The sequence below is a fragment of the Pelobates fuscus genome, chromosome 11, assembly GCF_036172605.1.
Source record: "Pelobates fuscus isolate aPelFus1 chromosome 11, aPelFus1.pri, whole genome shotgun sequence".
NCBI lineage: Eukaryota > Metazoa > Chordata > Amphibia > Anura > Pelobatidae > Pelobates > Pelobates fuscus.
This window is the reverse complement of record NC_086327.1, coordinates 76,997,375-77,023,138: the sequence shown is the minus strand read 5'-3', so window position 1 is coordinate 77,023,138 and position 25,764 is coordinate 76,997,375. Positions and strand designations below refer to the sequence as shown.

Below are 25,764 nucleotides of genomic sequence, written 5' to 3'. Positions count from 1 at the left end.
GGTGGCAGAGTAGCACACATAACTAACAATACACAGTACTGTAAAAATGTTCTCATTAGCTTGAACCTACAGCAGAAATATACTATTTCCTATTTTACCAGAGACTAGATAATAGAAAACGAACAGGGGGCGACATTACAACCACTTACCTTGGAGGATTATTATTATTTTTTTTTTTTTACATACACCACTCTTTAAAGGAACAGCATGGTATGCTTGTTATAACGTTTCCATTAGATGTTTTAACAATATATATATATATATATATATATATATATATATATATATATATATAGTATCTTCATCTAAGATACGATAAAAAAAAAAAAGGATAAAAACAGCTAACAAAGGCAACAGGAGATAATAGGTTTTTGGAGATGTGAAAAGATACACACACACATTGAACCATAGAAATAGACAAAAAAAATTTTTTTTGTTTTATTGCATTATACATATATATTTATACGTTTTTTTTTGTTGCATTATATAATACACACACACACGTAATTTATTTGTATTTTTTTTACATTTGTTAATTAATTTAATTGAATTATTTATTTGTCACTTCTGCAATAAATTCCTGGTGATTCCGTTCAAATGGCATAACAGCAATCAGCAGACGGTTACGTCTCACACAGCGATTCCAGGAGTGAGTTAGAGTAAATACCAGGGAATTGTGAGTGCAGCTAGGTGAGGGCGGCCAGGTGCTGGCTCTATAAAGTAGGTTACAGAGGTCTGACATCTGCCAAATGTCCTCATCCTTTCTTCCTCTATCTACCCAGTCCCAGTATGCAAATCCATGCTTTGCATAGGCTCGCAGCCAAGGGCGCAGGATGTTGGCTTGTACCTGAGAGGTGTGGCGGTTTCTCCAAACTTGAATTCGGTCTACCTTGACAGTGCCAACCACTGCCCCGCCTCCTTTTCCTCCACCACCTCCGTGCCACTCACACAATATAGAGACAGCATAAACCAGGAGGGGATTCTTCAGAATGGTGAATTTGGAATACAACCACTCAGGTATGCCTGCAGCTTCTCATCAGAACTCTCATATAGTAACATTCTAATTGCATCATTCCAAACAGGCAACTATGGTTATTATTATATAGACACGGTGGAGGGGATTTACAAACGCGGAGTGCTCAAAATGTGGTGCAGAGTTCTAAAAGTGTGTCAGTACCCATGGAAACCAAAGTAATATTATTGGTGATTTTCTGGGTTTGCATGGTTAGTGCTCCTTTTTTAAAATATTTATTTTACAAAATTGATCCAATTTACTGATAATACCTTTATGTCCCAAATATCCCAAATATTTTTTTTGTTGTTTTTTTCAGCAGATTTATGAAAGATAACTATTATATAGTACAACAAAGCAACTGTTGTTTTAATGATATTTTTCATTTAAAATGAGGCATTCACAGAGTTATTCATTAAAGTAAGAAATGTTGGGACTTCAACGTGAATTTCAAATTTAAGTCCCAAGTAGCCAAACTGGAAGCATTGATTTCTGGGAGAATATTTCCAGTTTGACTACTTTGACCTTACATTTGCAATTTAATCTGAATGTACGACATTTCTTAATTTAGTAAATACGCTTTAAAACTCCATTTATGGAAATATATGTGATTGTTACAAGTTAATTAGTATTTGATACCCAACGTTATGCGTTCTACATTTATAATACAAACTCTTTACTGAGTATTGTGCCTTCCTATTGGATGGCAGTGTTATCTACTCTAATTCCCCATGTAACATGCCTGGTAGTAACCTTTACAGACCATCCCCAATGTATTTACACACGTAACTGTATTTCTACACTGAGTAAAATAGTTTGGTACAAGCAGTGCATAAAATAGAATAGTATATTAATGGGCACCCAGGGCCGGTGCAGGATTTTTTGCCGCCTTAGGCAAAGATCCATTTTGCCTCTCCCTCATGTCACTCACTGATAGACACACACTGGCAGACACACACTCACTGACAGACATACACTCACTCACTGACACACATACCTCACTGACAGACATACACTCACTCACTGACACACACACACCTCACTGACAGACATACACTCACTCACTGACACACAAACACACACACACACTCACTCACTGACAGACAGACATACACTCACTCACTGACAGACATACACTCACTGACACACAAACACACACACACTCACACACAGAAACTTACTGACAGACATACACTCACTCACTGACAGATACACAGGCGTACACTCACTGACAGACACACAGACACACACACACTCACTGACAGTGCCTGGAGGACCGGCCTGGCCCTGGGGGGTAAGGCGGCGGGCAGCTCAAGAGCCGTGTGCCCCGCGCTGTGGCCCAAGACAGGGGGAGCCCACCAGGAAATATCCCGGTGGACGCCCCCAGCAGGCCGGCGCCCTAGGCGAATGCCTTGTTCGCCTAACGGTTGCGCCAGCCCTGAGGGCACCCCACATAAAATAATAATAAAAAATTTATAACAAAACAATAATTGAATTTAAAAATAATCATTGCATTATTTATTACAAGATATATGTACATTGTATCTAGCTCCAATTTTTTTCTTTAGCTCAAAAGCATTTATATATTGTCACCAATATGTTTTCTTTTCAAGTGTGCTACTTGTGTAAGAATTAGCTTCTCGTAATTTTTCTTTTAATGTTGTTAATGTTGAAAATAATTTTAAATCAAATTCTCACCTTTCTCATTATCAATAATAATAATATGTTTGTCACATACACAATTTTTGTTTACAGTAGTAGCCTTAGAGGGACACTGTACTCTGTATAATTCTTTTAATTGGTTATAAAGTCTGTAGTCCCCTGGCACTGACCCTCCATTCAGAGTTACACCATTTCTGAGCAGTTTAACACTTAATAAGCGTCTTGGACCACCCACAGTCCGGCCCCTTCTGGAAATGTGGCTAAGGCAGTGATTACACACTTCCTTGTAGTCATACCCTTCATATCATCAGCTGAAGCTCTGATAGGCTAAAAGCAGTAAGCTGACACTGTTAACCAACCACAGATGCCCATTGCTGTTCAGGCTAATAATACATTATCCAAAGAAGCACATAGGGGAAAGGCTGCTGTGGACTCTCATTTAGCATTAAAACATAAAAATTGAAATTATGACACCAGGGGATTCTAGACACTATAACCAGTTTAACCCCTTAAGGACACATGACATGTGTGACATGTCATGATCCCCTTTTATTCCAGAAGTTTGGTCCTTAAGGGGTTAATGAGATGCCTACACTGCCCCTTTCAGCCTGGCAGAAAATATATGTATATAAGATATATGTATACCAGCTCTGCTCTCTTTAAATTTATGTGCTGATGTAACATCCCCTCTTATTTTTCTAGCGCATACATTTAAGCATGGTACATTACATTAGTCACTACATGTAGTGAAGTGAAATCTGAATGGAAATGTCTAGGCAAAAAAAGTCAAGCTGTGGCTACACCTGAGTTGAAATGATTTTTCCAGATCAGTTATTTTTGTTTTATAACAAATACATATTCATTTTTGATATTTTATTATTATTTATCATTTTTATTATTATTTATCATTTGGCTTTTATGGCCTAAAATGTGCTATTCTCTGTTTAGATCTTCACAGTCTCTATTTAACAATGTGAATAGGAAAAATGTGAAACTTTAGTAAAATGGACAGGTAGTGGCTGCACGAAGCAATCAGAGATGGTATATAAATCAGTTATGACGCTAAGAGTCAATAAGTCACTATACTACAGTTTGTTTATCATGCTGTAATTTGATTCAAAACACATTATCCACATTATTCTTTTCATTTATAGCCAAGTCTACTTGGCTCGATGTTTTCATTATGTCATATATTTTGTCAGATGCTCCACTACCCTGATTGCCAAGCTAATAAATGACACACATCCTGAAACTACAAATGTGAATCACGCCCCACTATATTTGCAAAGACCCAATATAGACAAGGTCAATTTTAGACCTGTACCTATTGTTGTCATTAAGAAACACCTTAATAATCTAAAAATTAAAAACCAGTCTGGACCTGATCAAATCCCAGCAATGCTGTTGAAGTTCAGTGCGCCGGCAATTAATAAACCCGTCACAACCCTAATTAACGAATCCTTGGTGTCTGGATACATACCCAAACTTTGGAAGACTGCAAGAGTAGTATCTATCCATAAAAGTGGTGACACTACTTTGGTTTCTAACTATCGCCCAATATCATTGCTCCCAGTATTGTCAAAAATCTTAGAAAAATGCGTCCATATGCATCTATGTGAATATTACCAACAATCTAACTATCTCATCCCTTATCAATCGGACTTCGCCAGAATCACTCTACTACAACTGCCCTCTTGTTGGCATGGAACAAGGAGACCTAACTGGAGCTATTTTCCTTGATTTTGCAAAGGCCTTTGACACAGTATACCACAACATTCTACTGCACAAACGAAAAAACTCAGGTATTGGTGATTGTCCGCTAACCTGGTTTTGATCATATGTATCAGATCACTCACAATATGTGTCCATTTCTGACAGTGACTCCCTCCCTCCCTCCCCCAGTCATGTGTGGTGTTCATCAAGGTTCCATTCTCTGCCCCCTAGTAGTGATGTACCGAACTGTCCGCCGGCGAACAGATCCCGGCGAACTTAGCGTGTTCGCGTTCGCCACGGCGGGCGGACACATGCGCAGTTCGATCCGCCCCCTATTCGTCATCATTGGGCAAACTTTGACCCTGTGCCTCTCGGTCAGCAGACATGCTTAGTGAGAGGAGGGAAAGTTTAGCTGCTGCTGATTAGATAGGGAAATTGATAGCTAGGCTAGGGTATTCAGTGTCCACTACAATCCTGAAGGACTCATCTGATCTCTGCTGTAAAGACAGCACCCCAAAAAGCCCTTTTTAGGGCTATAACATCAGGCTGCTTTTTTTTTCCTGTGTAATGTAATTGCAGGTGCCTGCCTGCCAGCTTCTGTGTGAGGTTCACATTGGATACTGTGCCTACTTGCCCAGTGCCACCACTCATATCTGTTTTAACAATTGGTTAAGCTTTAGATTTAAAATAAATAATTTGTTTTCACTGTAATAGTATGCTTTACACAGCGTATAAGGGTGATGTCACAGCACAACGGGAATCTAACAGGGGAAGAGGTGAAAGTCATCCTCCCCCTCCCACGACCCTGCCATATCTGCCAAGTGACCCTATGTAGGGGTAACAGTCTCTATTCTGCTCTGTGTCAGTGTGTATCATGGTCTCTGAGGACGGGGAACAGTCTCTATTCTGCTCTGTGTCAATGTGTATCAGGGGCTTTGGGGACAGGTGTCAATGTTAGGTGATTTCTGCCCTTTATGGATTAAAAGCAGACTCTGCATCAACTGTGCAATTTTCCATGGGAGTTTTGCCATGGATCCCCCTCCGGCATGCCACAGTCCAGGTGTTAGTCCACTTGAAACAACTTTTCCATCACTTTTGTGGCCAGAAAGAGTCCCTGTTGGTTTTAAAATTCGCCTGCCCATTGAAGTCAATGGCGGTTCGCCGGTTCGCGAACATTTGCGGAAGTTCGCGTTCACGGTCGCGAACAGAAAATTTCGGGTTCGCGACAACACTACCCCCTACTATTCACATTATTAATAAATGTTCTGCCTAATGTCTGCAAATCCTCAAATGTACACATGTATGCAGACGACACAGTAATCTATGCAAGCAAACTCAATCTACCACAGCTTGACGCTGTGCTCCAAGACCAGTTTACAGAGGTAGAAAAGTGGATCACAAAAAACAAACTCTTCCTGACAAACACTGACAAAACTCTCACAATGATCTTTGGAACAGTACCTAAATTACACAATTCCCACCTATCCATCAAAACAAAATCAAATAGCATACTGACCGCAGTCCACTCTTTCAAATAGACCCCAATCTATCTTTTGGCCTCCACATAGAAAAACTTGCATCTAAACTTTATCCAAAACTAAGTGCTCTGTACAGAAACAAATCCTGCATAAGCCCTACAGTAAAGGAAACAATTGTACAGCAAAAAGCTGATGCCAATCATTGATTATGGGGATGTAGTATATGCACCTGCACTGCAAACCCACCTTAATAAACTTAATACATTGTATAACACGTTCTGCCGATTTGTGCTACAATGTAATTACAGAACCCACCATTGTGACATGCTAAAAGAACTAAACTGGCTGTCGCTGGAATCCACTCGCACCCTTCATCTTTCCAGCCTTGTGTTTAAGAGCTTTTCTGGGAAGCTCCCACCCTACCTGAACAGAATGCTCTCCCTGGCTGTTCCCACCTCCTATAATCTCCGATCCAGTACCAGCACTTTAATTAGTCTACCTCAATACAAAATGAAAGCGTCTCGATCCTCCTTTTCCTACAGAGCACCGCAATTATGGAACAACCTCCCGCACAGTTTCAAATCATCCCCAAGCATAAGTCCTTTAAGAGATCCCTCTCTACATACCTCAAAACAGAATACGCCTGTTATGATTGAATATATATTTTCTATCTGTTCTATGTTAAAATTTGTATATATTGTGTATTATTATTGTTTTTGTATTTTATTGCACCCTATTGTATCAATGCAATGTTTTGTGGACAAAGGACATACCGTATTTATCGGCGTATAACACGCACAGGCGTATAACACGCACCTCATTTTTAGAAAGAAATTCCAGGAAATTTCCCCCCTCATCCCATAGTATTCCCCCCCCTCATCCCATAGTATTCCCCCCTCATCCCATAGTGTCCCCCCCCTTTCCATAGTATTCTCCCCCCCTCCCATAGTATTCTCCCCCTCCCATAGTATTCCCCCCTCCTCCCATAGTATTCCCCCCTCCTCCCATAGTATTCCCCCCTCCTCCCATAGTATTCCCCCCTCCTCCCATAGTATTCTCCCCCCTCCCCTCCCATAGTATTCTCCCCCCTCCCCTCCCATAGTATTCTCCCCCCCTCCCCTCCCATAGTATTCTCCCCCCCTCCCCTCCCATAATATTCTCTTCCCTCCCATAGTATTCTCCTCCCCTCCCATAGTATTCTCCCCCCCTCCCCTCCCATAGTATTCTCCCCCCCTCCCCTCCCATAGTATTCTCCCCCCTCCCCTCCCATAGTATTCTCCCCCCTCCCCTCCCATAGTATTCTCCCCCCTCCCCTCCCATAGTATTCTCCCCCCCTCCCCTCCCATAGTATTCTCCCCCCTCCCCTCCCATAGTATTCTCCCCCCTCCCCTCCCATAGTATTCTCCCCCCCCCTCCCCTCCCATAGTATTCTCCCCCCCCTCCCCTCCCATAGTATTCTCCCCCCCCCTCCCCTCCCATAGTATTCTCCCCCCCCCCTCCCCTCCCATAGTATTTCCCCTCCCCTCCCATAGTGTACTTTCCTCCCCTCCCATAACTACTTACCTGTCCTGAAGCGTGGGCCGGCTTCACAGCGCGCACCGCGGTACAGGAACTTTCATTTAAGGTTCCGGTTTCCGGCGGGACTGAAAGGAAGTGTGCACAATAGTGTGCACACTTCCTTTCAGTCCCGCCGGAAACCGGAACCTTAAATGAAAGTTCCTGTACCGCGGTGCGCGCTGTGAAGCCGGCCCACGCTTCAGGACAGGTAAGTAATTATGGGATATCGGTGTATAACACGCACCCACGATTTTCCCCCTATTTTCAGGGGAAAAAAGTGCGTGTTATACGCCGATAAATACGGTACTTGGAAACGAGAGAAATCTCAATGTATCTTTCCTGGTAAAATATTTTATAAATAAATAAATAATTTATAAACGTGCTGACTGTGCAGATATGAGGGACATTTTCTTTAAAGGGTTACTCCAACTAAGATCCAGCGTTTTAAGAAAACACTGTTTTTGCTTATAGTAACCTTTGCTGTGCTTGTCTCCCTGGTCAAAGCGTAAAAAAGAAAAAAAAAGCATAAACGTACCCCTATTTCAGCACTGGGGCCAAGTTCTCCCCTCAGATGTAGGATAACAACAAGCTAAGGGGGAGATTGGCGACATATTGGTCTCTGTTGCAAGCTTACCTTTCTGTCCAAACATGCTAATGTAGAGAGTGCCCTGGTGCACAAAAGTGGCCAAAAAGTAGTTCAACTTTTGTGCATCTCCCTCAATGGTTTACCAGCTGGGGATCCACCATTTGCCCATTGTTACAGAGTTGTATATGTGAGCAGTGTTACTGCCTTGGAATTTACTGCCATTTTTTGTGGTGTATGTGAGTTAATGTGTAAGTGTATTTGTATGCCCTGTTGCCATTTGAATAATGAGGTTGTAGGTAGTGTTGGTGTTCAAATCTAGGTCTACATTTTTGTGTATTTTTTTTCGTTTGTATGTGTTTTAATGTAGTATTGGCATTTGACTGCAGGGGTGTATTTTTGTATAATGGCGTTTGAATGCAGGGGTGTATTTGTATTTAGTGTTGGCATTTGAATTCTGGCTTTTATGGACATATACACATACATTGTTTCACACACATCCTGACAGTTATTCATGCACACTAGCACACAAAAGTACGCTGCAAAACAAACATACATACACAGATACACTTACACACACATGCTGTCAAAGATACAAACTGACACACACACAGATATACATTCTGATACAGATAGACATACACACTGACACACATACTGACACAAACACACACGTCATAATTTACATGTACCTACTAGGACTAGGACATACTTGAAAACGAGAGAAATCTCAATGTATCTTTCCTGGTAAAATATTTTATAAATAATATATTAGTTATACCCTGATTCAATACTTTTTGGTTGCAGAATGGTGACTGCCCTCAGATCACCTCTTGCTGCTGGCTGAGGCTGATAAGAGTCTGGTCCAGGCTCTCTCCCCTCTCCTTCCTCTGCCTCCCCACATGGCTCTCTCTGTTAACTGGGAGGGAGTGACCTCACCTTACTTTATACCAGTACTGCCATTCTGACATACACAAACAGTCATAAACACATACACATACAGTCACATACACAAAGTAAACAGTCACATACACAGTCATTAGACATGTGCAATTCGTTTAGTTCCGAATGTATATTTGGATGAATTTCGTGCAATTCGGACATTCGGATTCTTTCGAATGTCCAAAGTGCAGAATTTACGAAGTTCCAAAATGCCGAAGTTCGGTACTTCGGAAGTGCTGAACTGAACCAAATTGCCGAAGTTTCGAATTGCGCAAGTTCCAAAGTGCTTCGTATTTCTGAAAAGTGGCAAAACAAGAGAGAGAGAAGGAAAAGTATGTGAATGATGACAGGAATCTTGACCAAAAGGCTAATTCCTGGCACTGGGAGCCCTATAGATGTGTAAGTGATGTGGTGGCAATCATGGCACTGGAATCCCTATAGATGTGTAAGTGATTAGGGTTAGGGATTAGGCTTAGAGGTTAAGGTTAGGGGTTAGGGTTAGCCCTATAGATGTGTAAGTGATGTGGTGGCAATCATGGCACTGGGAGCCCTACAGATGTGTAAGTGGTTAGGGTTAGAGGTCAGGGGTTACGGTTAGTGTTGCCCAGGACTGCCACCACAACCACTTACTAGACGTGTGCAATTCGTTTCATGCAATTCGAACATTCGGATGATTACGAATGTCCGAATTGCCGAAGTTCGGTAGTTCAGAAGTGCCGAACCGAACGCCATTGGTCCGAATTGCCGAAGCAGACACATATTTTGACTTAACTGAATTTCCAAACCGAATTTGTTGCACGTGTACATCCCTAACAGTCATACACATTTTTATTAACTCTCCCTCTCCTGCTTACCATGATGGGCACCAGGGGGGAACTCCTCCCTGCTTATCTGCCGCGGGCTGCAATTTAGATGGCAGTGGATTGCATCATATCTTTCCACACCTGTTGCTCTAAATTGGAGTAACAGTTCCCAGTCTGCCCTTTTTGGCCCAAAATTGTTCTTTATCTCTTCACAACACCCTGTTTGATAAATAAACCCCTAATTGATTTGGCATTTGGCAATACAATTAAAAATTAATTGGTTTAAAGGGACACCATAGACACCAAAACAACTTTAGCTTAATGAAGCAGTTTTGGTTTATAGATCATGCCCCTGCAGTCTCACTGCTTAATTCCCTACCATTTAGGAGTTCAACTACTTCGTTTATACAGCCCTAGTCACGCTCCTGCATGTGACTTGCACAGCATTCCTAAATACTTCCTGTAAGGAGAGATCTAATGTTTTAACTTCCTTTATTGCACATCAAGTTTAATTTAGAATTTGTTATCTCCAGCTCTGTTAATAGCCATCTAGCTCCTGTGTGTAATTAAAGTTTCATTTGCAGAACAGGAGACAAAAAAATCTAAAGCAAGTTAACATGTGATTGAAAATGACACCATTTTTTTTCATGGAGGCTGTTTGAGCCACAGCCATGGGAGGTGTGGCTAGGGCTCTATAAACAGAAAGAAATGCAAATTAACTCCTAAATGGCAGAGAATCGAGCAGTGAGACTAAAGAGGTATGATCAATACCAGGCTTCCCCAAACTCCGGCCCTCCAGATGTTGCAGAACTACAACCATGATTATATGAATAAATAGATAGGCTAAGAATCATGGGAGTTGTAGTTCAGCAACATCTGGAGGGCCAGAGTTTGGGGAGGAGTGATCTATATGGTAAAAATTCTTCATTAAGCCAAAGTTGTTTTAATGCATATTAGTAACTCTATAATGGATACTTAGAAACATTTTGGGTGAATGTTAAAAAGACTCTCTGGGCACAAATACTACATTAATGCATTTGATATGCTTTGGCCTCATTAATATTCCGTATTTTGTTGCCTGCTTAAATCTTTATAGGTTTTGCACAAAATAAATACGTTTTGAAGAATGCTGCACCGTAAGCCTGCCTCTTTAGCTACTCTCCTTTCATTTCAGAAACATACTTTCTTATAAAAAAAGTTATGCACACAGCTCAGACACTGACAGTACTGAATGATTTGAACAAAAGAACCTGTATTAGCAGGGAAGGTCACTAAGGGAGGCATATAGTAAGTATATGATTACCTGTTTGCTGTTTCCCTAACTATCTGCAGCCTGGATGTGAATTAAAAATAGCTAATTCAGTGCCTTTGGGGCTGAGACTGATTGCATAGGCAGTGGTGTATTTAAGTTTGTGCCAATCCAAATTTGCTCAGCCCCTTCCTATCAATGCCACACCTCTTCCTGTTTAAGACTCCGCTCTCTCACGTGATGCTGGTAGCCAAAGTGACGTAACATCTCAGGGGAGGGGCAGGGCAGGGCAGGGCAGGGCAGGGCAGGGCAGGGCAGGGCAGGGCAGGGCAGGGCAGGGCAGGGCAGGAAGAGCTCAGAGTACAGCACTCCCTCGCCGCCCGCAATGAGGCCAGCTCTTTGGTCCCCCATGGGAGAGATTAACAGGGCATCTTCCAGGGCGCTTTGGTGCTGCCCCCATGAAAGTGCCACACAAGGCACATGCCTTGTTAGTTTTGTTGAAGAAACAGCACTGTGCATAGGTTTGATAAGGAAGTATTTTTGGCATGAGGAGGTGTGGCTAAAGAGGCAAGTCTGTGGTGCAGCATTCTGCAAACCATGTATTTATTTTGTGCAAAAACTATAAGATTCAGCGTGCAAAAAAATACAACATATTAATCAGGCAAAAAACAATCAAATGAATTAAAGTTGTATCCAATCCAGACCCCTAAAGTACTTGAGCTTGTTGAACAGCTTTATTTGTGAAGAGTATGTCCTCTGTTTTTCATTTTACAAAAAGTACCATTTCAATAGAAACTGGCACTTTTAAAAAATGAACCTCATTACACCCCTCTGGCTGTCAACCAGACAATCAGTCTTGTTACTTCCTGGTGGAGCTAAACTCAAGACGGAGGCAATTGCGCAAGCACCTGCAAATACTTTTCATTGAGCTGCATTGGGAAGTCTGTGTTTGGACAGTTACAAAACGTCTGGGCTGGATTACAAGGGACAAGAGATCTGCAGCTTTTGCAAGCTGTTTTTAAGCTATACCACCAATGAAAAAATGCATAATTAAATGCATGCATCCTTTCATTTACTGAACAGTATTTTGCTTTGTGTTTTTGGATGTAGTGTACCTGTAAACCAAAAACAGTTTGAAGACGAGTGTTAAAGGAGTTTAAACATTGTTCTAGGTGCACAAAGAACTCCCTTACTATATTTACAGTGAGAATTGAGTTTTCACATGTCTTCCAGGTTTAACAAAAGCCATAAACCTTTTATTTAAGTGTGTATAGGGACTTGGGATAATGCCTAGGTAACTTGTATATAAGTACAATGCATTTGGGCTGATGAATACTATCTATTTCTGGTGCCCAAGAGCAGTGAGTGTTTGAGCACAGGACTTAATTTGGTGTGTTTGGTTTTGTATTATACAGCCATGTTATATTGCTGCTGGCCACCCCATGTGTGTCCTATTAAGGGGTAACAAGTGTGTAAGGGTTCATAAAAACACCCATTTCTGCCTCATTGGAGATTTAGGTTTTTTTTTAAAGCTGATCACAGCAAAGTGAATAGTTACTGTAGGACTCAACAAAGAGGTTTGCTTTGAAATGGCAGGTGAGCTTACACTAAAAAAAAAAAAAAAAACATTTTACTAGTACAAAAATGTGCATGTGAATTTTTTTACTTTTTGTCTATCATACTTTATGAATACTATAGCCCTAGCTGCTACCCAAGTATAATGGATGTTTAAGTGCAGGACTTGATTCTGTGTGTTTGTATTTACGCGGGGATAATTTGGCTTCTTAACCCCTTAAGGATACAGGACATGTGTGGCATGTCATGATTCCCTTTTATTCCAGAAGTTTGGTCCTTAAGAGGTTAATGCCAGATATTGATGTTTGATGCTTAAGAGCAAGATGATGTGAGTTGCTTGAAGAGGTGGCATACTTGAAGTGTTCTTAAAATTATTATAATAAAAATATATATATAATTTATTTTATTTGGACTTGTTAACATGCCACAAGATGATAGTTTTGGGGTTTGGAAATAACTGTGGAATTTAACATTTTTAAATCTTGCTAAGAAACTTGCCAAATTTTGCCAGCTTAGTTATTGTGACGTAACTTATCAATTCCCTATCAGTTAAGAATTACTGATTTGTGACTAGACCTATATATTTTGTAAATGTAACTCAACTTGCAATTATTGTAGGGCACAATGCTGCATTTGTTCAGACACCAATGCAATAAATAGAAAAATGAAAAAAGGGGAGGAATGCAGATAGTTTTGGAAATAGTACGTATAGTGCGCATAAAGGTGATTGCTTTTCTTTTGTACTACCTAAGGTTTATTGGACAGGATTACACTGAACTGTAGTTGTATTTATTAAGGGATAGGGTGAACCATGAGAAAGGGACCATAATAAAAGTTATAACTTTATTTTTTGGGAATACAACAAAATGCCCACAGGTCTCCTGTTTCTGTAAACATTTCATACATCATTAAGTTTCTGACTCTTATTTTCCTCTCGGCTGGCTAGACAAACATTCTGTATGTGTTTGACAAAGAAAGACAAGTCTTAAGATCCGGGCTCACCTCCAGTTCTCGTTGCACTGCCTCTGTCCTCTCCCACACTAACAAGTGACAATTATACACGAGGTTCTAGCACATGAGCATCTGTCACACGGAGAGGCAGAAATCAAACATACAATTGCACAACCTTCCTGAGTGGTGCTTGTTTCTTTAAGACACAAATGTTAACCGGCATACAGGAAGCAATCAAAGATACATATTTACAATATCACTTCTTCCAATTTCTGTCCTGTTTAGTATCTATAATATCTTCCTTAAAGGGACACTGCAAACACTTAATGCACTTTAGCTTGCTGAAGTGCTTTCTATGTAAATGGTGGAGTTCTCAAGTTTTATTTTAGAAAAAACGTGCTTTTATAAAATGAACCTTGTTACAGTGCCTTGCTGTCAGACAACTGGGCCATTTACTTCCTGGTTATTTAGCTCAGTGTAACTAAATTCAAGAGGTAACAATTGCTCAGACCACCTGCATTGCTAAGACTTTTCCTTGAGCTGTGTTGGGAAGTCTGTGATTGGATAGCCAATCTGTGGGGGTGAGGGGGGAGGAAGGGGAGGGGTTGCAAGGGATTGGTACAAGCTGATTAAATAGTATGTACTTTGGTCCAACATAAACAATATAATATAGAGGATAAATCTCATATGGTTAAATTTAGCCCAGAGCGTGACTTGCTTATTTATTTAGTTTTCCATATATGGTGTGACTGCAAATAGGTGTTTTTAGTTGTGTAATTATAGTAATATTTTGATGCAAAATAAACCATAATGCTTGTTAACTGAGTTTACTGGCCATGTAGAGGTGAAGTGGGAATGATACTTCAAAGTAGAAGATTGATGTCCTCCAGCTATCCTATGCTTACTGCAACTTGGTTATATTAGTCTAGGTACGCTGAATACTATGCAAAGTATCCCCATGACTGGGAGAACAATTCATATGCATGAACTACCCCACCCCCTCCCCCTCTAGTTTTAAGGGGGTTGTTATCTTAATATTTTGTAAAATATATAAAGAATCATGTGCCACAACCATACTTGGGAAACTCTCAGTGGAGATAATTTGACTATATTACAGGCATCTGTTTACCACCTTATTCTGATTGACAATGTGGCTAAAAGCTCTTTGTATATGTGAAATAAACAGTAGAATGTGTTTAGTGTAGTTTGGAGAATATTGTGTAATCACAATACGTAGGATGTAGTGCTCTATATAATAAAGTACATGTGGATGGAAGTTAAAAGAACTCTGGGCACCATAACAACTTAATTTCAATAAAGTTGTTATGGTGCCTGGAGGTCCTCTGCGCAATCTAAACTTAAAGGGAAACTACAGTGCCAGGAAATCAGTTCTTTTCCTGGCACTAGAGCTACCAATAATGTCCTCCCTTGGTCACGAGCCACACACCTTACCCCATGGTGCAGAAGGGGTTAAAAATCCCTTATTTGACTTACCAGAGTGCAGCACCGATGTCTTATTTATTATAGAATGCTTTCGGTTGACGCTGGATGCCCTCATTCATAGCGTAGACAGCCTTTAGAGGTGGAGTTAACCCTCAAAGGTAATTGTTGCAGGTTATTAAAAAGGCTAATTTTTATCTTGCAGGGTTAAGGGACCCAGACCACCTCAATGAGCTGCAGTGGTCTGAATACACAATACAAATAATTCACTGGTTAATAGATATACCCCAAACAAATTGTATGTATTAATGCATTTTTTCCCCTCTTTTTAATGTGTATCTAAAAACCGCAGTGCAAAGTCTTTGCAAGGCAGGTGCTCTGTGCAATCTCTGCCTTTTGAGTTTAGCTCCACCGAGCCAACCAAGCCAGAACATAACATTACCTGCTGTCTGCTTAAAAGTCAAGGGATTTAACCAGGTTAATTTATAAAAGTGTTAATTTCTTTTGAAATCTGTACTTTTTCTAAAATGGAAAAATAGGATACACTGTTCACACAAAACTTATTACAAAGCTAGAGTCTTTTAGAGGTCTGGAGTGTCCCTTTAAGTTATTTAATGGCCCAAATTCGCTCTGCCCCTCTTCTTCTAGCAAAGTCCTTGAGGATCTGTCAGACTGGGCGCTACTGATAAACTGAGGGTGTCCGCTAACATGCTCAGTCAATCCCTAGCTTCCCATCAATAACACTGCCATGATTAAAACCAATCCCAGGCGTTTTCATTGAAACTGAGGATTTGGCCTAAAGAAGAGCAGACTGGCACAGTCCGCACAACTTTTGGAGTTAAACAATTTGTAAATGGTTTAGTCCCTTCAGGTAAGATGGTGCCCAGGACCTCCAGGCATCATAAGAACTCCATCGAAAATACATTCTAATGGTGCCTGGGATGTTGCATTAACAGAAGTTTTAGTTTATTTATTTTTTTAGTTTTTTTTTTTATTTCCTTCAGTGGTATAAATTCCAGAGAAGCGACTGCTCCCATTTAAATAGTCTTAAAAAATGCTTCGCTTCTGCGTGTCACAAGTGAATTCGGCTATATGGTCTTAATACACAAGCCAGAGCCGAGATCTTGACTAGTCTTGCATTGTTCTTTGGCAAGGTGGCCATGAAGCTACTTAAGACAGATCAGTGATGCAATTATTTGTCTGCAGTTATGTACCCTTTATGTTGGAGAAAACCTGTTTAGGTTTAGGCGGGGAGAACTTTGGACAGTCACTAGAGTCTTGGAGTAATTTGCAAGTTAAATTCTCCATGAGCAGAATGTAATCATGGATATCAATGTCAACATCTGATATAATTCTGAGGACCATTCACTCTCTGTTTTGAAGTTATGCTTCTTGCTACAACTGAGTGGTCAATAACGTTATTTCTGTGTGTGGCCTAGTTACATTGGTGGATTGATATGGTGTATTCAAAGTATATTTAGAGAGTCATGGTGCTGTGGCAATATTTTGTCAAGGATTAGGGAAGGAATAATGCAAATGTTAATAGTTTTAATGAAAGAATAGAGACTTTTTTTTTGGTTGGTTTGATATTTATTTTTTATTCCCTCAGTACTAGAGGATGATATTGGTCGATATCTGTAATGCTTTCTGAACTTCGTATATTCTTTATTTTATATAAAGCTGTTTTTACTTTGTTTGGAAAAGCTGGTTATTCATTGGTATGACATGTTGACAACTATTTTTAGTTTAGCGCAGTGTTTTTAGAATGTAGTATTGTGTGTTAACGTTACAAAATTTTCATGCATTTTGAAAAAATAACTACAATATGCACAATATGTTGCTCTTTGAACCTTTTTTTTGTCTTTTAGTTCACACTAAATGCCCTGAACTCAAAACATTATCTTATGCAAATTTTCAGTGACAAGGGACCCATTACTGGCTGCCTAGGGCTTATGCAAATTATGTGTTTTATCTGTTTGGATTACCTGTCTGCAAGGGTTAAAATCATTCCAGGGTAAAGAGGGGAGGAGGTGGGGTGTCAGCATCATTTGTATAACATATTCTTTCTCTGCAACTGACTTGTGATTTTGGTCTCACCTGCGAAGGAAGAATCGAATACTGGCTGAGAAACAACCATATATACCATCCTGATCTGACATATGACTTAATTCAGGATACGGACCCTATTTTTATGCACAGAACTGGTAAGAAGAAAAATGAAACAGTTTCTATCACCATAACATGAGTTGTATGATGCTATAAGTGGGGGATTTTTTTTTTAAATAAAATAAATATATATATATATATATTCTATAGACTAAAAAAAAAAGTGGAGGGCAAATACAAAACAAAAAGTTAACTATTTGTGTTAGAGTGGTTGTGCATTTTTAATTTTTATTGTTTTCGTGGGCAATGTCACATTGACAGCTGAGATGTAAGTACTGGCACTTGGGCTAAGGCATTAAATGTGTTAATAACAATGGATAAACATGTGAAGGCAGTACATCACCTCCCATCTGATGAATATGATAATCTGGTGTGTTCCCAACAGAAATTTGAAAGTCGAATGAATTTTATTATAATATTTTCTTTTTTTGGCTTACCTGCACACTTTCGCCACTGTAAGAGTGGAACTCATTTATTTATTTTTTCCTCCCCTCAGATATTAACATGAGCAGAGAGCCAGATTCCACAGAGGAGCCTCAACACCGTGGCGGACACCTTGATATTGGTAAGGAGTAGTTGTGTTGTGTGTTTTTTTGTTTTTATATTTATTTCTCTATATAGATAAGCATGGATTTGGGAAAGAAACTAGGCTAACTTTTTATCCATATCATTTAGAAATGGAATTTGATCATGAATTTTTACATGTTCTTAAAATATGATATTTATTTATCAGCCGTATTTAATTTATCATTAACATTTAATATATTTACAGCTCAGAGTTTGGAAGTTAATTGCATGTAGATCTAAAGGCTCAAATACTTGAAGCATGCATGTATTAAACATATTAATATTCTAAATGATTAATCTATGTAAAGACTGGGGATACTGTGTGTTTAGTGAACTTGCACTGCTGCATGGTTTTGTATGACTGTATTTGAACTGTTATGGGATAAGTTTAAGAAGTTTGAAACTGATTTGAATCATAACTCTTGTCTCGTGTTTTGTATGTATGTGATGCAGTACCATGATCTGTATTGTACTTTGCACATTTGTTGACTATTGCAGAGGTGGGACATGTTTCTGTCTTTACATTTGTGATACAATTGTATTTTCAAAGGAAAAAAAAAATATTTTATATCTATAACTTATTTTTATTTTTTGATCAGTCTTTCTGCACATTTATGTTTACTTTTCATCTTTGTATGCATTGTACTTGCAGAATTGTTTGCCCAATGTATAGTGCAAAGAAATACTGTTTGAACCTTTGTCACTACCTCCATCTGTGATACCTGATAACTCACGTCAAATGCAAATCCACTATTCTCCAAGACAGTTTATTTCCATATGAGTTCTAAACAGTACTTGGCTCATAGGTTAATTGCAATGTTTTGGAAAAAAAATGTTCTAATGTTAAGTAACTATGGTTACTGTTAATATTTTGATATACATGACATTGGGATTCAAATGTGAACAGCTTTTTGACTTATTTAGACACCTTGTCACTTAAAAATTAGAAATTGCAGCTAGGGTTCTTGCTGATCATCTTTAAATATTCAGGAAACCGAAATCAGCAGCAGAAAAGGGGTTAAAATGATTGCAAGAAGTCAAGGAAGAACAAAGAAAATGTGTTGGAGAATTTGAAATCTGTGACAAAACAAATTAAAGTAACACTCCAAGAATATCACCACTAAAACTTGCTGTAGCACCTATGGTGCCAAGAGTGCCCTGGCACCCTTGCCTGGCTAAGAAGTCAAATTTTGCAAATGTTTTGACAACATATATGGCGTATGCTGGTCGCTGCCTCTTCTGGAGTCAGAAGCTCTAGCTATGTGCTTAGGATTGCTCCACTGACAAGACCAGTGCTTGCTGCAATACACTTAATATTCCTCCATAGAGAATCATTGCATTAAATGATTCTCTCTGTGGCCAAACTGTGATGACCGTGTGCATCATGGTATGTTGGCGTATGAGAGCCAGTAAGGAAGATTACCAGCTCTCAAACCCAATCCTAATCATTTGCCCAATTTAAATTAACACTATATAGAGTTATGAATACACATTTTGTTAAAATTGTAGTTTTACCTATCTCAAAATGCTGGTCTCCAGCGTGCAGCTCTGCCTCTTTGGCTAAGATCAAGATCAATGATCTCCCCTAATCCAGTGCTTTCCCATGCACATGCGAGACAAAATGTAGGCATTATCTTCAGCTGCAGGGTTAAAACAGGGGCACATGGCATCCAGACTATTTAATTGAGATGAAGTTGTGTGGGAGCCTATAGTCTTACCCAGGCTTATTGTCAATTTTGGGAGTTGTAGTCAATCAACATCTGGATGGGTGCTCCTTTAGAGGAACACTATAGAGGCATCATAAAAATGAGGTTAAGGTGCCAGGAAGTGCCAGACGTTGGCTCACCTTAAATGACCATTCTAGAATGGTTTAACCCCAAAGTCTGTGTTCCAGCACCGAATCTAACTGCCGGTGTCCTTCAGCTTTCTCAAAATTCTGAAACCAGAAGGCTCTTCAAGAATCAGACTGCAGTGACACTGAGAGTCATTGGAGTTCCTTCCATTCAGCATTAAACTGGCTTAGCATTAAAAACCGTCCCCAGCAGGACATTCCATATGTGCTACTTTGGCTAACGAGGGAACGGCTTGGGAAGCAATGGGTGGTTGTGATCGACTGAAAGCAGTCAGCTGACACTCTCAGCCAATCACATTGCTCACATTGCTCATTATTGGTATGTGTGTAATCACTGCAATACATCTGTGACCAGGCTGCAGGTGGTCATGGATCCTCATTCCATGTTAAACTGCTTGAAGTATGATTTAATACTGAATTGAGAGACCGCAATAGGAGACTCCAGGCATTACAACCAAATTAATGAGATTATATGGTTATAATGCCTACAGTATCACTTTAATTGTTCTTCTGTACTACATTAGCAGGTACCAGAATTCAAGGAACACTATAGTGTTGGGAATACAAACCTGTATTTCTGACACTATAGTTGTAAACACGGTTTGTCACCGGCCTTCCTTTAAAAAAAGTAGTTTAACTCTTTTTTTTTTTTTAAACCCCAGGGCAAAGTCGGTCATGTCACGGCTGGTTCTACCTCTTTGTTCAACCTCCATGACTGGGATCATCAAATGTGAAAATCTCAGCCATTCCAATGCTTTACCATAGGAAAGTGTGGCAAAACACTGCACTAATCAGCATCTCGTGAGAGATGCATTGTATCAAAGAATCGCTATGAGAAATGTTCATGGAGATACTAAACGTCAGTGATGCACACTGTGTTGCAATGAGCCAGGAAGCCGTTCGACTGGCCGTCTGAGTGCCACTAGAGGTGTTCTTAGGCAGTAATGTAAACACTGCCTCTTCTCTGAAAAGGCAGGGTTTACATTTTAAAAGTCTGCAGGCCAGGGACATGCTACAGACATTAAGTTGTAGTTGTTCTAGTGACCATAGTGTCCCTTTAACATGTGAAATGTGAGAGAATATCCAACATAGCAGAGGCCCACAGCAAGCAGGGCACAAAACCATGCTGAATATTATACATGCATGTGGGTTTGTCTGCAAATAATCTTCACCTCTTAAAGAAACATCTCCTTAGATTTTGTTCTCTGATTAGTTAGCATAGGGCAGACAATGCAAAGTTCTTTCGTAAAGCCATTCCATGCATTCTGTGCTTTTCTTCCTACCTGTACCTCGTGTTTTTTTAAAAATGATTGTGCTTAATTTTTAAAGTTATTAGAATTGGCTATCTGGATACTGCTTTAGTAATGTTTTTAGGCATGCTGGTTATCTGTCATGAGTGCGATTGTCAGCCTCCCATACTGTAACAGAGAAAGACACTTCTGTTGAAAGAGGAACAAAGAGCTGCAGGGGATTTTTCATTTTTCCAAATTGTTTTTTGTTAATCAGTTCTTTGTATAAAAATATTTATATATTTTAACTTAAAGGGTTACTCCAAACAAAAAAGTATTTGCTTTTTTTAAAATTTATTTATTTTAAAGGCTTCAGTTAATGTAACCCTTCTTTTATTGTTCCTACCCCCTCAAAAAAAGTTTGTATGTAATCCAGGTTGTATTATACATTCTCTTGTCCTCTACCAGAGGCCTAAACATTTAAGGGCTCTGCACAGTATCTTGACTGTTTTAGAATTGCACTCTTCTGGACAAAGTTCTTAATTCCCCACCTGGAATCTGCTGATGCCACTCCAAAAATCTCCCTTCTACCTCTCGGTCACTTCTCTTGGATCTTCCATAGTGCTGAATTTGTAGGGTTGCGTTTGCTTCCTGTTTGGCCGAATGGCACTGGGCAATGTTTTCAGGTACATTTGAAAAGGAAAGTTGACAGTTCTCTTCTGATCAGTTGGAGTCCGTTAATAAAAGTGCCAGTTACATACAGAAGTGGCATTTTAATTTATTCCGTTAAATGAAGAAAACAGCCCAAGTTCGCTGCTGTGGGAGAATGGGTTGAGAGAGGACAACTCCTGTTGCTGTCCAATGGCCACATAGTGCTGATCAGATGTCCAATATGCAGAGAATTTGTTAGCTAGTCCACCACTCTTGTTGTGGGTTGCCTTATAATGCCCGAGTGATGCTACCAGGGTTGGTTACACCTCTGGTAGCAAATGGCTTAAAGGAACAGTCCACTGCTCAAATACAAAAAAAATCATGATTTAGTTTAGTATACCCAATTAAAACCATGTATGCATTAGCTGACGTAGGGACGGTATGATAAGTAGGCAATGGGAAATTGCTCCTCGCCCCCCCCCCCCGCCCTTCCTTTCCTCACCCTATTCCTCCATCTTTGTCTATCTTTTCTATCTATAATTTTCTCGTTCATAACCGAAAAATAAAGTTGACAGCCAGTAGCTGGACATACAGAGGAACACTGACAGGCATACATTATTGCTAGAAGAAGTAAACGGTGGTTCCTAGGCAACCACTACACGCAGGTTTCTAAGACACAACCCCTTAAAACTAAAGAGGACGGGCAGTAGCTGGACATACCGAGATATTCTGACGGGCATTCAAACTTGCAATACTGTACCCTGTATGTTGGATATACATTATATGATGTCATCGATGCATGCGCAATGTTCCCTGCCGACAACATCGACTTCTTGCACCATGTATGCTGTTCTCTATGTCAATGGATGCGCATTATGTGATATTCCCGATGTAGGTGCAGTATTCCCTGTCAACAAAACCTAAGTATTGCACCGTGGAAGACGTATTTATGTCAATGGTTGTGCGTTGTGCGATGTTTTCGATGTATGTGCATTATTTCCCGTCAACAAAACCGAATTACTGCACCACGTATGATGTATTTATGTCAATAGATGTGCATTCTGTGATGTTCTCGATGTATGTGCATTATTTCCTGTCAACGCAAATAAAGAATTAAAAAAACAAACAAAAAAAAACATGTATGCATTTAATTAAAGGAGCACTTCAGCTTGCTGAAGTGCTTTATGGGTGAGGCGTACCCCAGTTTAATCCCAGTTTATAAAAGTGCTGGTTTCTTTGAGAAATCAACTTTTATAAATGTATTTATGGAACCCTCCCCCCCCCCCCCCCTCCTTGCTGTCAAACAGCCAGGGATGATCCCTTCCTACTTCCATTGGCTCCCCTGAGCTAACGGAAGTGGCAGGCATGCTCCACTTGAGTGTGCCTGCCTCTTTTTCCCCTCACAGACCTCAGACCAGCTCCTCAGCAGAAGCAACGCAACAGTGTGCACGTGAGGACCAAGTCAGGCTTCTCAATGAGAAGCCTCTGGTTATTTCCCTGTGAAGAGACTGAAAGTCTCTTCTGCGGAAAAAGGAGAGGACTTACAAAGGCTGCATTGGGGAGGTATCTACTAAACTGTGGGGGGGGGGTTGTTTTTTTATTATTAAAAGTGTGGAGTAGTCCTTTAACTCAACCAGACTTTATGCGGTGTCCAATCACATACTTACCAATGCAGCTCAATGAGAAGTCTTTGCAAGGCCGGTGCTGTGGACAATTGCTGCCTTTTGAGTTTAACTTTACTGAGCTAACCAAACCAGGAAGTAAGAAATAGTTTGTCTGGCTGCCAGGGGGGTTGTAACAAGGTTAATTTATAAAAGTGTAAATTTCTATTGAAATTTGTACTTATTATAAAATGAAATATAGGGACACTTTAAAGTAACACTAGTCAGGAATACAACCTTGTATTCCTGACCTTTTATAGTGTTTACAACCACCATTTAGCCCCCCTAGAGCCCTCTTGCCTCCCTAAATATAGTAAAATCTTACTTGTACTCAACTCGGCGTCTGCTGACCTCATCAGAAGTGATGGTCTGAGCCAATCACAATGCTTCCCCATAGGATTGGCTGAGATAGTCAAGGAGGCAGATCAGAGACAAACACAAGCACAAGTCACACATCCCTGGCCAATCCGCATCATGAATTGGATCAATGCATCTCTATGTGGAAAGTTGTGTATGCATGCAGAAGGTGGAGACACTGAATGGCTGTGCAGCACTGCCCTAGGAAGCACCTCTAGCAGCCATCTGAGGAGTGGCCAGTGGAGTGATCACTAGGTTGTAATGCAAGCATGTCAAACTCAAATGCTAGCACTGGCCACATAAACAAGGTTTAAGTTTATGTGGGCTGCAAAAAAACCCCAAAACTTTTAATTTTTCATAGAAACATAGCTTTGTTTTGAAAAGTACAGTATAAAAAAAAATAAACGTCCCCACTCCCCCGCCCCCTACTAAACCCCGGCCCTTGTTTAAAAAAAAAAAATTAGCCAACAAGCAGACTCAACTCATGTTGCCGCTGCCAGTATGCGACTCTGGAGTCCAGCCTCTGGTATACCCCCAATGGCGCCGTCCACACCCTGTGCCAAGGCGGATCCTCCCGCTACTCCTTGAAATCCTGTAATGGTGGAGAATGTTGACGTCACGTCGGAATGTGATGTGGCATTGCCTCTGTGCACCTCCAGATCCTCCACTGTTCAGCCGTGGCCATCGCAACACTGACATACACACACTCTCACTGACGCACACTCTCACTGACAAACACACACATTAACATCATTTGATTTATTGCTGCCTACCTTTGGGAGCTGGTGTGGGGCCTCTTCTCTCGGGAGCTCAGTCTTCCTGATCCTCACTGCTCCTTCACGCACGCAGTTTAGTGCTTCCGGAATATGACCTCATATTCCGGCATCACTACAGAGGGAGCAGTGAGGAGCAGGAAGAATAAGCTCCCTCGCTGCCGCCAGGGACCTCTCCTCTGGCCGGTACCGGGTAAATTTGAGCAGAGAAGGCACCTGCAATGTAAGGAGAGCAGGTGCCTACTCTACCTTAGTGATTATGGCAAACTCTTTTGGGCCGCAAATATATTCATTGCGTGCCGCGAGTTTGACATGTTTGCTGTAATGTAAAAACTGCATTTTTTGAGGGGGGGAATTGGGAGGGGGGGAAGGGGGGGAAGTGTTTACAGCAAGCATGTCAAACTCGAGCCAAATAAACAAGGTTTATTGTTTGTGGGCCGCAAAAAACCTAACTAAAATTTTCATAGAAACTTAGGTTTTTGAAAAGTACTGTATTAAAAAAATAAAAAATAAACACATCCCCCTCTACTAAATCCCAGCACCCCCTTCTAGCCAACAAGCAGACTCCACTCACATTGCCACTGCTAGAATGTCCAGCCTCTGGTATACCCTCAATGGCGCTGTCCGCACCCTGTGTCCAATCTGATCCTCCCGCTACTTCTTGAAACCCTGTGAAGGTGTAGCAGGTCGACATCATGTCAGAATGTGACGTGGCATTGCGTGCCTCCATGCACCTCCAGTTTCTCCACTGTCCAGCCTCTGCCATAGTGACACAGGCACACTGACTGACAGACGCGCACTCGCATCATTTTATTTATTGCACCCTACCTTTGGGAGCTGGTGTAGGGATCTTCTATCTGGAGATCTGTCTTCCTGCTGCTCACTGCTCCCTCACACTCGCAGTTTAGTGGTGACGGAATATGTCATATTCAGTCACCTGGCATCACTACAGACGGCACTCGAGAGAGAGCAGTTAGGAGCAGGAAGTCCGAGCTCCTCCAGCGACCTCTCAGAGTCCCAGCCGGGTAAATTTTTAGCAGAGTAGGCACCTGCAATGTGGAGAAAGCAGGTGCCTACTCTGCTTTAACACTAAGGATGTCTCAAACTCTTGTCTTGCCGCGACGATGTTCATTGTGGGCTGCGAGTTTGACATGCTTGGATTACAACAAAAAGCCTGAAGGGAAGGATTATACTCATGAGAACAAATACAATAAGCTGTAGTTCTGGTAAATTTAAATGGACATTATAACTCTGTATACACAGTATTACATAGTGAAATATTGTACTTACAGACTCCAGGTGTCATGACCACTTTAAATCACTGAAGCATTTACAGTACTTGGAGTAATTCTTTAACTTAATATAGTGTGTTGTGATTCTTAAATCTTGCAAAACATTTATGTAACAAACTGGATTTTTCCTGCCTTCAATTGGCTAACTATGGCTGGGTTAGATTTTATGACTGTGTGGGACGTGTCTGTGTGTATATAATTAAACTTGGGTAGTTGCTGAATGGCATGTGAAATATTGATAACCAAATCAT

At 40.5% G+C, this 25,764-nt stretch overlaps 1 protein-coding gene across 2 annotated transcripts in view; it reads left to right on the top strand.

Moving 5' to 3' along the window:
- The first annotated feature begins 943 nt into the window (after window positions 1-943).
- POU2F3 (POU class 2 homeobox 3) overlaps window positions 944-25,764 on the top strand; it is an 80,472-nt gene continuing 55,651 nt past the window's right edge. Inside the window, exons 1-3 of one of the 2 annotated variants that reach the window (XM_063437147.1) lie at window positions 944-1,017; window positions 17,071-17,169; window positions 17,628-17,696. In XM_063437147.1, the coding sequence (XP_063293217.1) occupies window positions 990-1,017; window positions 17,071-17,169; window positions 17,628-17,696 (196 nt within the window). In that variant the 5' untranslated portion in view covers window positions 944-989. Of the gene's footprint in view, window positions 1,018-12,552; window positions 12,596-17,070; window positions 17,170-17,627; window positions 17,697-25,764 lie in introns of those variants that run through there. The other variant, XM_063437148.1, reaches the window with a different exon arrangement.